The sequence below is a fragment of the Bos indicus x Bos taurus genome, chromosome X (assembly GCF_003369695.1).
Source record: "Bos indicus x Bos taurus breed Angus x Brahman F1 hybrid chromosome X, Bos_hybrid_MaternalHap_v2.0, whole genome shotgun sequence".
In the NCBI taxonomy this organism is placed as follows: Eukaryota; Metazoa; Chordata; class Mammalia; order Artiodactyla; family Bovidae; genus Bos; species Bos indicus x Bos taurus.
Window position 1 is genome coordinate 91081692 of NC_040105.1, and position 13408 is coordinate 91095099.

A 13408-nucleotide genomic window follows, 5' to 3' on the forward strand; every position below is an offset into this window, starting at 1 on the left:
AAAGTGACTGAAATAGTCACCTTTTGACTTCATCATCTACAGATTTGTAATCACTGCCTGAATAAATGAAAAAAGTACTTTAAATTAACACAGGTGAGAATTTGGCCTGAAATGAGATCACCCTCATAAAATCCACCTTTTTAAAACAATATCAGCAAAAAGGATCAACAAAATCTTAGATGTTAAAAATTCAAGGGAATATTCACTTATGCATTATTAGTTTCATAAAGTTGAATTTGACTCTTCTCTAACCTTTCACCCCTTCTTAGGTCAGGGAAACTTTATTCAAAATTATTCTTTCTCTTTTTTGGATTCATTTTTTTTCCTGGTTAGAAATAATATTTATTATTCCCTCCCACCATGTACAGATTACTTTTCAGAAACATGAACGTATTATCCATGTCTTCATCAATAACAGTTTGTAGAAAATAAACTTAATTCATATCTTGTTAACAATATAGTTCTATCATTTTTTTGAAACAATAGCCATTTTATTTTTCCATGTTAGTTCAAGAATAGCTTCAAGTTTTACATTTCAGATCAAACCAAGACAATCTTTGTTTCTAGGTAATTGCCTGACAGAGCCCCCCTCCCACCCCCTAAAAAATTCTATACCCTGAGTGATAAACTCTTCTTGTACATTCAGCAAACTTTATATTGGAAAAGAAAAAGAATAATTGAGATAGGTACTTACTCTCATGCACAGTAATAAATCTAGCTGAGCTTCTACTCCTTCATTTTTAAGGATGATTTTCCAAAGCTTGCAAACTTTTCCCCATTACTACCATAACTGCAATATTTTAGCAATGTTTTCAGGCTGACATCAAAGTCCTCCAAAAAAAAAACCACTAGAATTTAAGACTGCCACCTGCCACCTCTACACTACTTCGCAAAAACACTTAAAAAACAGCAGCAAGAGGATTAGGCACTGGGATTTGGAACTTTAAGCCACCCCCTTGACAGTTTCAGTTTAACTAAACATATGTTAGTTACTCATGTACTATGCTCTGTGTTTGAATTATTCCCTCACACCAATGTCTAATATTTGTAATTCACTCCTTTAGCTAAGACCTTATGCCCAGGTTTTAAGTATTTTAAATAACTGAGTACAGTTGATCTTTCTTATAACCTAGCTTTTCAGAGTACTAAAGTGAATGCTTCCCAGGTGAGACTGAGCCCCAGTAGAGTCACATAGAAATATTCCTTTAGGGAATACTAACAGCCTCCCTAAAGGATGCCAGTGTTAGAAGATGAACTTTATTTACTGGAAAAAAAAACCTCTGTGTGTGTGTGTGTTTAGAGAGGAGAGAGGTCTGTGTTCTACTTTTTTCCCTGTGTGTGTTTGTATGGAAAAAACAACAAAGCACACCAAATTGAGAGTTTTCAGGACAAAATGTAAAGCATGTTTTAGAATGGCTGCCCGGCCAATCTTAAAATTAAGATTTACTAACCTGCACTCTTCTTTCAGCCAAATTCAGACGTCTTGCAATGTCCTCTCTGATGGGGGAAAAGTGCAAATTCAGTATTTGGAATTTTGGATAAAATATATCATTTACATTTCTGTAAATTAAAATTTTCTGTAATACGGTTTATGGTTTTCTTAGGGTCTTCCCGTGGACAACTCACCCATTAATTAAAATATAAAAAGGGAATACATATTAAAATTCCTGGTAATGTGCCTGTTACTTCAAAATGATTCAATTAATTTTTCCATTTGTGCAACAGCAGAGAACTAACTTGAAAATCTTTTCACTTTTACGGAGATCCCTCCGTAAAAATAACTAAAATGACAATCCCCTCCTTCCCCCGCAAAAAATTGGCATTTTAAACCCAAGTATTTCTGTTTACTGTAAAAGGGAGCGGTGAACTCTCATGGAGAAACTTCAAGCCATATCAGCCAAGCAATCAAGGGTGAAGGACGTATACAATGGAACCATTAAGGGCGCCCATAAACCTCACACCGATTCGTCCTGATGCCCCATTCCTATGGGGACAGAATAGGCCTTCCCCTTCGTACTCTATGGAGAAGGAAATGGTAACCCACTCCAGCATTCTTGCCTGGAGAATCCCACTGACAGAGGAGCCTGGCGGGCTACACCCCACGGGGTCGCTGAGTCCAACACGACTGAGCAACAACCACTTCGTACTCTAGGGGGCTCCGGCCCGGGCTTTTTAACGGTCAAAGCCTGGAAACAGCGCTCCACGTGGCAGGGCCGAGAGACCAGGGTGAGCGCTAGGAGGCGCTCTCCTCGTGCACAAAATTTAAACGGCGTGGAAAAAGCGGAGTAATCACGATAAAGTTTTACTGCAATATTTAAAATATAAAAATGCATGCAAAACCCCACGATGAGCAAATTACCAAGATTTTAAATTAAATAAATATTAATCTGCCCTGCTTTACTTGTTCCACCCTAGTCCCGCCCCTCTCTTGCACCCCTGCAAGCTCTGCAGGGTTTGGCCCAACCTCCACGAGCTAGGCAGACCCGGCGCCCTCGAGCCTCCAAAGTGGCTTTTGGCCCGGGAGAGGAGGGGGAAGGGTACTGGGAAAGAACCTAAGGCGTCCTGGAAGGCGCGCGGGCCAGCGAAGAACTGGGCGTCTCCGGAGCCAGCCACTTACCGTGCAAACACGTCGGGGTACTGAACGCGGCGGAAAACTCGTTCCAGCTCCAGCAGCTGCAACTGGGTGAAAACGGTACGGCAGCGGCGCGGCTTTACTGCCGCATTCTGGGGCCCCTGGACGGCCTGGGGGCCCGGCTCCTCCTGCTGCGGCGGGGGCTCAATATCGCCGCCGTTGCCCTCACGGTTTTCGTCGCCCGCACGGTTTTCGTCGCCCGCACGGTTTTCGTCGCCCGCACGGTTTTCGTTGCCCTCGCGGTTTTCGTCGTCCAGGAGGTTGGAGTCGGCCTCGCCAAAGTAGTTTGCGGCTGCGGCTGCAGCTGCTTCCCCGGGCTCAGGTGAGGACCGAGTTTCATCTTCCACTCCGTTTAAAACCTCTGAGATCAGGGTAGGCTCCACATCTGGAAAAAGAGGAAAGCAAAAGGGAGAGACTGGGGCAGGCGGGCTTGGAGCCCACGGTGCGCGGGCTGGAGGGGGTCGGGGCCGTGTTGGAGGAGGAGCTGCTATGCAGTATCCCGTCCACCCGCCCTTCCCAGGGAAACTTCCTTTTCTGGGATTTGCTGAAGCACCTGCCATCGCCGTCTAGGCACTAACCATGCAGTTCGTCCTCGCCGATTCCCAAGTTGTGGAATCCTATGTCAAAGTGGCTGCTGTCCATGCTTTGCTGTCGATGAAAGACTGCGCTTCTGCAGACTCTGCGCTGGGGGTGAGGCGATCCGAGGATCTGGGCTCGAGTTGGGACCAGCGGTCTCGAGCTGTGCTCTTCTGGCGCCGGGACCTCTTCTGGCGCAGATGCTGGGGCTTGCGCGCCTTATATAGCGGTTTTGTTGCCTTCCGCGAGTTCAAAATGTACCCGCCGGAGTCAGACGCCCCCTAGTAGGTTTCACGTTGCCTCTCGTGGGGGTAGGTGTGGCCCCACGGGTCTGCGGTTGGGACCAGGGCGTGGAAGTAAACTAGGGCGAGTGCACGTGAGAGTGGTGCTGGTAGTGGATACTCTTGTTCCGGGAACCATGACTCCAACTTGTAGTTTCATCGACTGCTTCCAACTTGGACGAAATGTCTGGTTGGAGGAAGGGGCTGTGCTGGATTGCGAGAGCCATTTGGGGTCAGGGGTGGGGTGGATAAAACTTTGGCTTCGTCCGCCCAACCCTCGCGCAATTCACCAATGCCACTCGGTTTGTTTTCCCAGAGGAAAAGGTGGAGAGGTAGGGGTAGGGACGACGCGGAACCCCCAGCAAACCAAGCAAAGTAGGGTGAAGTTATTCTTGCATTGGGCTCTGAGCAGAAGTTGGAGGAATGGATCGGACTATATGATTCTGCTCCATTCGCGCGCAAAATCCGCAAAGTCCAAGAATCTGGCTAGTGGTTAGGACGAAATGATAAGCTTGGAGGCTGTTTGCCCGTGGGTTTTTTTTTTTTTTTTTTTTTTTTGCACGGGGTTTTTGAAATCAGATCCCACCGTGCATTTCGGGAGCTGGAGTTTACTGTTTGAGTTTGCAACATAGTCCAGGTGCTCAGATGCAAGCTGCAGGATGTCCCACACGCCTCTTATGAAAGCTCCAATGACTTCAGATTTTTAGTAATGAACCCACGACAGAGTTCAAGTGTAAAAGCCTGCCGAGTGCTTAGTGTATCCAAGAATGCCTGTGCTGCACGGGCCCCTTCCACCAGCTCCTGGCGCAGGCAACATTTGCTGTGTTAGGTTGCTGCGCATCTTAAGGAACCCCGCTTTGCAGGCGCCTAAAGCGCGCCTAATTCCGGGGCGGTACTGTATACCTGGCAGAAGTGCAGGCATTCCCCACTACCATTTCCGCTCCTCTTCTCTCCCTCCATTTATCTAGAATTATACTACTGATCTGTTTTCCCTACGGATGTGTCAAATAAATTAAAAGGGGCCAAGCCACGAATGAAGACTCTGGTTCTTCGGCCAAGAAGTATTTGCAGGTGTCCCAGGACGTTTTAACGTCCTTCATGTTATAAGAATCACTTCTTTGGGACTTCCCTGGCCGTCCAGTGGTTGACTCCGTGCTGCCACTGTAGCGGGCACAGGTTCCACCCCTGGTCGGGGAAGTAAGATCGGGAAGATTCCCACAAGCCGCTTAGCGTGGCAAAAAAAAAAAAAAATCACTTCTTTAAAAAACGAGTCCAGTGGTCAACACTGTGCATACTTTTACTTTTTTTTTTTTTTACAACCACCATTATTATTCCCCCCCCCCCCCCGCCTTTTTTTTTTTTTTTTTTTTTACAAAGAAAAGTGAGCCCCAGGGAAGCCCGGCAACTTGACCGCAGGCTTACAGCGAGTTTGTGTACTTTTCAACATGTTCTTGCTGTCTTATTTCAAAGGAGTAAATAATGGTGCGATTCCAGGAGGAGTGGAGGAGGGTGAAAGGTATTTTGCAGAAGCAGGCTATCGGGCAGTCTTTAAAAATCTTGAGTGCCAGGGGTCTCTACCTCCTCCTGCTCTGGCTCAAGCCTCTTGCCCCTGCAACTAGCAGCCCCCGCTGCTGCTACTGCTGCTGCTGCTAAGTTGCTTCAGTCGTGTCCGACTCTGTGTGACCCCATAGACAGCAGCTCACCAGTCTCCCCCGTCCCTGGGATTCTCCAGGCAAGAACACTGGAGTGGGTTGCCATTTCCTTCTCCAATGCATGAAAGTGAAAAGTGAAAGTGAAGTCGCTCAGTCGTGTCCGACTCTTAGCGACCCCATGGACTGCAGCCTACCAGGCTCCTCCGTCCATAGGATTTTCCAGGCAAGAGTACTGGCGTGGGGTGCCATCGCCTTCTCTGGTCATTTCAGTCATAGTATATTCACTGTGTTGTGTAACCATTGCTATTGTCAAATTCAAAAACATTTTCATCATCCCATAAAGAGACTCCATACCTGTTAACAGTCATTTCCCAGTCCCCCTCCCTGGAGCCCCTGTTAAACACTAATGTATTTTCTATTTCTATGGATTTCCCTATTCTGTGTATTTCACTCAAATGCAGTCATACAATTTGTGAACATTTGTGCCTGACTTTTTTCACCTGAAGTTATCTCTGTTGTGCCATGTATCAGTACCTCAATTTTTATGATTGAATTGTATTCCATTGTACAGATGGACCACATTTTCTTTATGCATTTGCATCTGGTGGACATTTGAGTTGTTTCCACCTTTTGGTGATTATGAATAACAGTGCTTTGATTGTTATGAGCAGTCGTGTACAAGTTTTGTTGGAATATCTGATTTCAATTTTGAGGGTATAAATTTAGGACTGGAGTAACTGGGTTATATGTTTAATTTTTTGAGGGAACACTAAGCTGTTTTCCACAGCAGCTGCACTATTTTACATTCCTACCAACAAGGTAGGGTTCCAATTTATCCATATCCTCTCCAACCTTTGTTATTTTCAGGGTTTTTAAAAATTACAGCCATCCTAGTAGGTGTGAAGTGGTATCACTTATGGTTTTGATTTACATTTTCCTAATGATTAATGATGTTGAGTATATTTTCATGTGCTTAACTGGCCATTGTATATCTTCCTTGGAGAAATTTCTATTTGCGCCTTTTGCCTGTGTATTAACTGGGTGTTTGTCATTTTGTTGTAGAGTTGAAGAGTTCTTTATATAGTTGAATGCTAGACTCTTTATGATTTGCAAATATTTTCTACCATTTCCCAAAAGTGTAAATTTTCTTTTCACTTTCTTATTAGGGGCCTTTGATGTTTGCAACCACAAGCCTGCCCTCATGTGGTTTTGGAGTTCAAATAAATACTATCGGCATAGCCCAGTTCATTTTTAGTGGCAAATCCAGACATATGGCAGGAGCAAATCTGGTCCTTTCTGGAGGAGTCTACTTCTCAGACTTTAACAAGACCCTCACAGATAAAGCTAGCCAAACATACACACAGTTTTTAAAAAAGCCACTATCAGCCCAAATAATAAACTAAAGATGTAGATCTCCAAAGTTACTATCAGATGCAAACAACTTAGAAACATGTTTAAATAAATGAGAGGATATAAAAAAGACAAGGAAGATATATAAATAAATAAATATCAGAAAGAACCAAATAGAATTTCTAGAAATGGAACTAAAAGATGAATGTTTTTACTTATGTGGTAAAATAGACATCATGTAAAATTTACTGTATTAACCATTTTAAAGTGTGCAATTCAGTGGCATTTAGTACATTCATAATCTTGTGCAATCATTATGACTATCTAGTTACAGAACATTTTCGTCACTCTAGAAGGTAATTTGTACCCATTAAGCACTCACTTCCCATTTCCACCTTCCCCATCCCTTGGCAACCATGAATCTACTTTCTGTCTTTATAGATTTACCTACACTGGACATTTCATATAAATGGAATCATAATATTGGCCTTTTGTGTCTTTAACTTAGCATTATGTTGAGTTCATCCATGTTGTAGCATGAATCAGTATTTTATTTCTCTTACTAGGAGGCATCAGGCATCAGCCTTCAGAAGCTCAATGCTAGGATAAAATGGATCTGACATCCCCATATAGCAGCTTGAGGTGACCTAGGTGTGGCTTTGGCACTACCACATCAAGATGGCACACTTGCCTGCCATCTCCTTGCTGAAGGCAGACTTGCTGATGTGGCCTCAGTAGGTTTTACACAGGGATGCACTCTTGAAAACCAAATTTCTAGTTAAACCACTCTATCCATGAGGAGTCCTGCCAGGCAACACTCCCTTTGTGAAGGAGCTAATGATCCTTGAATGAAGACCAGGAATCTTGATTCTGTCTGTAAACTGAATCAATCTCTAGATGGGTTTTAGGGACTCTAGCAGTCAAGAAAGCTGTACCATTATGGACATTTTGTACTCATAGATTACATTTCTGCTGCAAGTGGGGGTCACCTATCCCAGCTGTGGCCAGCAGTGAGGGTGGGGTAGAAGGATTTTTGGTTTCTTAAGGCCTACAGGAGCCCATTCATAGCACTGTGTGGTTTCTAATTCTTAGTTCTCCCTACAGGGGACTCTAGCTAAGCATTTGAAATATTTTCAGTCCTTAACCAAAATTTTCTATATAGCATCCCTGATAATCCACCACAAAAAAGACTGACAGGAAGAGTGGGGTGGCTTCTGATGAAACACCAGTGATGTGATGTCAGTTTTTATTAATTATCGTACATAGATTATTCATTCATGTCAAAAGCCAAAACTTTGGCTTCTTAAAAAAAAGAATAAGCATAGATATAAGGGGCATATGGAGGTTTTTCATACCTCCCTTGTGAGAATCATAGTTTTCTGTAATTCCTTCAGACTCTTAAGACTGTCTGTATACTGACTAAGTGAGAGGAAAGCTCTCTGAGGCTATTTGCATATGTAGTCCTAGCCTTTAGAGAGGACGAGAGGAAAGGAAAGACAGCCTGGAGATAGATATCTGTTACTACTTGCAATTTTATGTGGCAGTAAAAGTGATTGATATTTGCATTTCCTATCCTGTCTTGGAACACCACATACCCTTCAGGTTTGTTCTATGGAACTGAATCTTTTGCACATGAAATTCCAGTCCAGACGCTGGGCCTTTTTTGCTATAACCAAGAGTCAAGAATAAAATTCTATGATGTTTCTTTAAATTCTGCCCAATTTTACTCCAATAAAAATTAACTTAAAAATTCTGCCCAATTTCTTTGGTCAGTGTTCCCAGAAAGTTTGCAGAATGACTGCTGGTAATGGCTACAAGCATTGATGCATGAATCTTTACACTACCTGGGGCATCCTGGGCTCAAGCTTCTAAGGGTCTGCTCCCTACTGCTGCATAGGGGTCCTTCAGAGGGAAACTTTTCATGACCGTCTTGATCCTTCCTATGATCTAGGAAAGTACTTTTCAGTCTACCTTGTGTGTGTCCATGCTCAGTCGTGTCTAACTCTTTGTGATGCCATGGACTGTACCCAGGCTTCTCTGTCCATGGGATTTTCCAGGCAAGAATACTGGAGTGGGCTGCCATTTCTTACTCCAGGGGATCTTTCTGAGGCAGGCTTTGAACCTGTATCTCCTGTGTCTCCTGCATTGGCAGGTGGATTCCTTACCACTGAGGTAAGTACCTCAGTTTACAGTGAAAGAAAAATGCAGTCTGGTAATTACCATTGGCTTTCAGCTATTTCAAGTCGTGTATTCTGACTCAGTGTCAAATAATGTATACAGGGGCCACAGAAGTGAGCAAGGCCTGGAGAGAAAGAAAATATATGAGATTTTAATATAAAGCAGAACAAGACATGTGACACAAGAGAGGAGCAAAGCAATCTTATGGAAGTTCAAAAGAGGGAGAGTTCACACCCAGTACAAATCCAGAAATGCACGGAAGATGTGAAATTGGAGATGAATCTTGAACTGTGATTGGGAGTCCTTTTCTTACTTTTTAAAAATAAATACCATTTTCCTTCAAACTGCAAAAGTAATGGTTGATTGCTGTAATAAATTTGGAAAGTATAAAGAAGCCACAAATGACATCAAATTATATAAACTCACCCATAACCTTGTCTATCATCCATATGTGGTAACAACAACTTTCTTTTTTTATGTATTTTTTTACAAGTTCTTTATTACAGTTAACTATATGATATTTTATCTTAGTTATCTACCATTATATAATAATTATTTCTTATACTTTAAAGTTTTTAAATTGTAGAGTATGATAGTTTATTATTCATTCATGTGTTCTCTCATTCAGTCATTCTACCAATATTTATTGCCAACCATACACACTTTTATATTTCAGTGTCAAGGAAACTGCCTGACGTGTTTTGGATGGTCAATAAATATTTATTGAGTGAATGAATAGATTTCAAGCACTATTCTGAATTACCAGTTTTCTTAATTGTTTTCCCCAGTGGTAAATTTTTTTCCTCTTTTTTCCCCCTATTTTATAAAAAGTACATTTTTGGGCATGAATTAGTTGTGGGAAGAATTTCAGTGGGTAGAGTTCAGAGATTGGAGAGAGAGTCTAGGCAGATAGCTCAAAATGAAGATGACACAAAAAGAGCATATTTATGGGCCAGGAAATAGTTCAGTTTGGCTGGAGATGAACTAGGGGAGACATGGGAGTCAGGATTGAAATGTGGTAATAGTTCCTCGCGTGTGTCTAGAAGTTCCTAATTTAAAGAATGCTTTCATGAGCATTAGTTTACATATTCTTATGGCACCCAACTCCAGTACTCTTGCCTGGAAAATCCCATGGACGGAGGAGCCTGGTAGGCTGCAGTCCATGGGGTTGCTAGGAGTCAGACACGACTGAGAGACTTCACTTTATTATTTCACTTTCATGCATTGGAGAAGGAAATGGCAACCCACTCCAGTGTTCTTGCCTGGAGAATCCCAGGGACAGGGGAGCCTGGTGGGCTGCCGTCTATGGGGTCGCACAGAGTCAGACATGACTGAAGCAACTTAGCAGTAGCAGCATGGCATTATTATTTCCATTTTATAATAAATGAGAAAACTGAGGGTGAGAGAGTTTGACCTGCTCAAGTTTGCACAGCTAGTAAGAGACAGAGGTAGACTTGGGCTTTGAAATATATATTTAGGAGTTTGGGTTTCATCTTGAGAGTAGTGGGGGGTTGGAAAGGTTTTTTTTTTTTTTTTTTGTAAGTTAATTTATTTATTTTAATTGGAGGCTAATTACTTTACGTATCGTAGTAGTTTTTGCCATCCATGCACATGAATCAGCCATGGGTGTACATGTGTCCCCCATCCTAAACCCCCCTCCCACCTCCTTCCCCATCCCATCCCTCAGTGTCATCCCAATGCCTCGGCCCTGAGCGCCCTGTCTCATGCATCAACCTGGACTGGCAATCTATTTCACATATGGTAATATACATGTTTCAATGTTATTCTCTCAAATCATCCTACCCTCGCCTTCTTCCAGAGTTCAAAAGTCTGTTTTTTTACATCTGTGTCTCTTTTGCTGTCTCGCATATACGGTCATTATTACCATCTTTCTAAGTTCCATATATTTATGCTATGAACATTCATGTACAGGTTTTTGTGTGAGCATCAGTTTTATTTCATTGCTAGAAATCCCCAAGTGTTCGATATCTGGATCTTCTGCTAGTTGTATATTTAGTTTTTTGTTTTTTTTTTTTAATAAACTGCCAAACAATTTTCTGGAGTGGCTATACAAGTTTATATCCCTACCAATATCTTTAATAGAGGGTCTTAGTATCCTCACCAACATTTTTTTCTTAGCCATGCTGATAGGTATGCAGTGATACCTCATTGTGGATATCTCATTAAGAAAATTTGCTTTTTTTTCTTATGGGTGATGATATTGAACAGCTTTTCATGTACTTATTTGACATCTCTGTATCCTCTGCAGGTCTGTGCATGCCTTTTGCATATTTTCTAGGTGTATTGTTTTTCACTGTTGAGTTTTGAGATTTCTTTATATATCGATATATTCTAGATTTTTTTTTTTTTACTAGTTATGTCATTTGCAAGTATTTTCTATTAGTTTGTAGCTTGTCTTTTTATGCTCTCAGCAGGGTCTTTGGGAGATTGAAAGTTTTTTTTTTTTTCTTTTTTTAAAAATTTTATTTTATTTAACTTTACAATATTGTATTGGTTTTGCCATATATCAAAATGAATCTGCCACAGGTATACATGTGTTCCCCATCCTGAACCCTCCTCCCTCCTCCCTCCCCATACCATCCCTCTGGGTCTTCCCAGTGCACCAGCCCCAAGCATCCAGTATCGTGCATCTAACCTGGACTGACAACTCGTTTCCTATATGATATTATACATATTTCAATGCCATTCTCCCAAATCATCCCACCCTCTCCCTCTCCCACAGAGTCCAATAGACTGTTCTATACATCAGTGTCTCTTTTGCTGTCTCGTATACAGGGTTATTGTTACCATCTTTCTAAATTCCATATATATGCGTTAGTATACTGTATTGGTGTTTTTCTTTCTGGTTTACTTCACTCTGTATAATAGGCTCCAGTTTCATCCACCTCATTAGAACTGATTCAAATGAATTCTTTTTAATGGCTGAGTAATACTCCATTGTGTATATGTACCACCGCTTTCTTATCCATTCATCTGCTGATGGACATCTAGGTTGCTTCCATGTCCTGGCTATTATAAACAGTGCTTCGATGAACATTGGGGTACACGTGTTTCTTTCAATTCTGGTTTCCTCAGTGTGTATGCCCAGCAGTGGGATTGCTGGGTCGTATGGCAGTTCTATTTCCAATTTTTAAAGGAATCTCCACACTGTTCTCCATAGTGGCTGTACTAGTTTGCATTCCCACCAACAGTGTAAGAGGGTTCCCTTTTCTCCACACCCTCTCCAGCATTTATTGCTTGTAGACTTTTGGATCTCAGCCATTCTGACTGGCGTGAAATGGTACCTCATTGTGGTTCTGATTTGCATTTCTCTGATAATGAGTGATGTTGAGCATCTTTTCATGTGTTTGTTAGCCATCTGTATGTCTTCTTTGAAGAAATGTCTATTTAGTTCTTTGGCCCATTTTTTGATTGGGTCAATTATTTTTCTGGAATTGAGCTGTAGGAGTTGCTTGTATATTTTTGAGATTAGTTGTTTGTCTGTTGCAAATTAAAAAAAAATTATTTATTTGGCTGTGCTGAATCTTAGTTGTGGCATGGAGGATCTTTGAGCTTAGTTGCAGCCTGTGAGACCTAGTCCCTTGACCAGGGATCAAACCTAGCGCCCCTGCACTGGGAGCATGGAGTCTTAGTCAGTGGATCACCAGGGAAGTCTCAGAAGAGTAAAAGTTCTTTAAAATTTATTTTCTCCAGGTTTATTGAGATGTAATTGACATATAGCCCTATATAAGTTTAAGGAATACTGCATAATGACTTGTTGTTGTTCAGTAAATCAGTCGCGTCTGACTCTGTGACTTCCTGAACTGTAGCATGCCAGGCTTCCTTGTCCTTCACCATCTCCTGGAGTTTGCTCAAACTCATGTCCATTGAGTCGGTGATGCCATCCAACCATCTCATCCTCTGTCATCCCCTTCTCCTCCTGCCTTCAATCTTTTCCAGCATCAGGGTCTTTTCCAATGAGTTGGCTATTCACATCAGGTGGCCAAAGTATTGGAGCTTCAGCTTCAGCGTCAATCCTTCCAATGAATATTCCGGATTGAATTCCTTTAGGACTGACTGGGTTAATCTTGTTGCTGTCCAAGGGGCTCTCAAGAGACTTCAGCAGCACCACAGTTCAAAAGCATCAGTTCTTTGGAGCCCAGCCTTCTTTATGGTCCAACTCTCACATCCATACGTGACTACTGGAAAAACCATAGCTTTGACTATACACACCTTTGTCAGCAAAGTGATGTCTCTGCTTTTTAATATGCTGTCTATATTTGTCGTAGCTTTTCTTCCAAGGAGCAAGTGTCTTCTAATTTCATGGCTGCAGTCACCACCTGCAGTGATTTTGGAGCCCAAGAAAATAAAGTCTGTCACTGTTTCCATTGTTCCCCCATCTACTTGCCATGAAGTGATGGGACCAGATGCCATGATTTTGGTTTTTTGAATGTTGACTTTTAAGCTAGCTTTTTCTCTCTCCTCTTCCACCTTCATCAAGAGGATCTTAGTTCCTCTTCACTTTCTGCCATGAGGGTGGTGTCATCTGCATACCTGAGGCTATTGATATTCCCCCTGGCAATCTTAATTCCAGCTTGTGATTCATCCAGCCTGGCATTTCACATGATGTAGTCTGCATAGAAGTTAAATAGGCAGGGTGACAATAAACAGCCTTGATGTACTCCTTTCCCAGTTTTGAATCAGTCTGTTGTTCCATGTCAAGTTCTAGCTGTTGCTTC

General features: G+C 42.1%; 1 protein-coding gene across 1 annotated transcript; it reads right to left on the reverse strand.

The window, feature by feature from the left end:
• Positions 1-2613: 2613 nt before the first annotated feature.
• LOC113888108 (rhox homeobox family member 1-like) lies at positions 2614-3192 on the reverse strand. Its single transcript, XM_027535429.1, has 2 exons — positions 3186-3192; positions 2614-3017 (listed from the first exon to the last, which is right to left on the reverse strand). The coding sequence occupies exons 1-2, from the start codon at positions 3190-3192 to the stop codon at positions 2614-2616; spliced, it is 411 nt and encodes a 136-aa protein (XP_027391230.1).
• Between the last annotated feature and the right edge of the window lie 10216 nt (positions 3193-13408).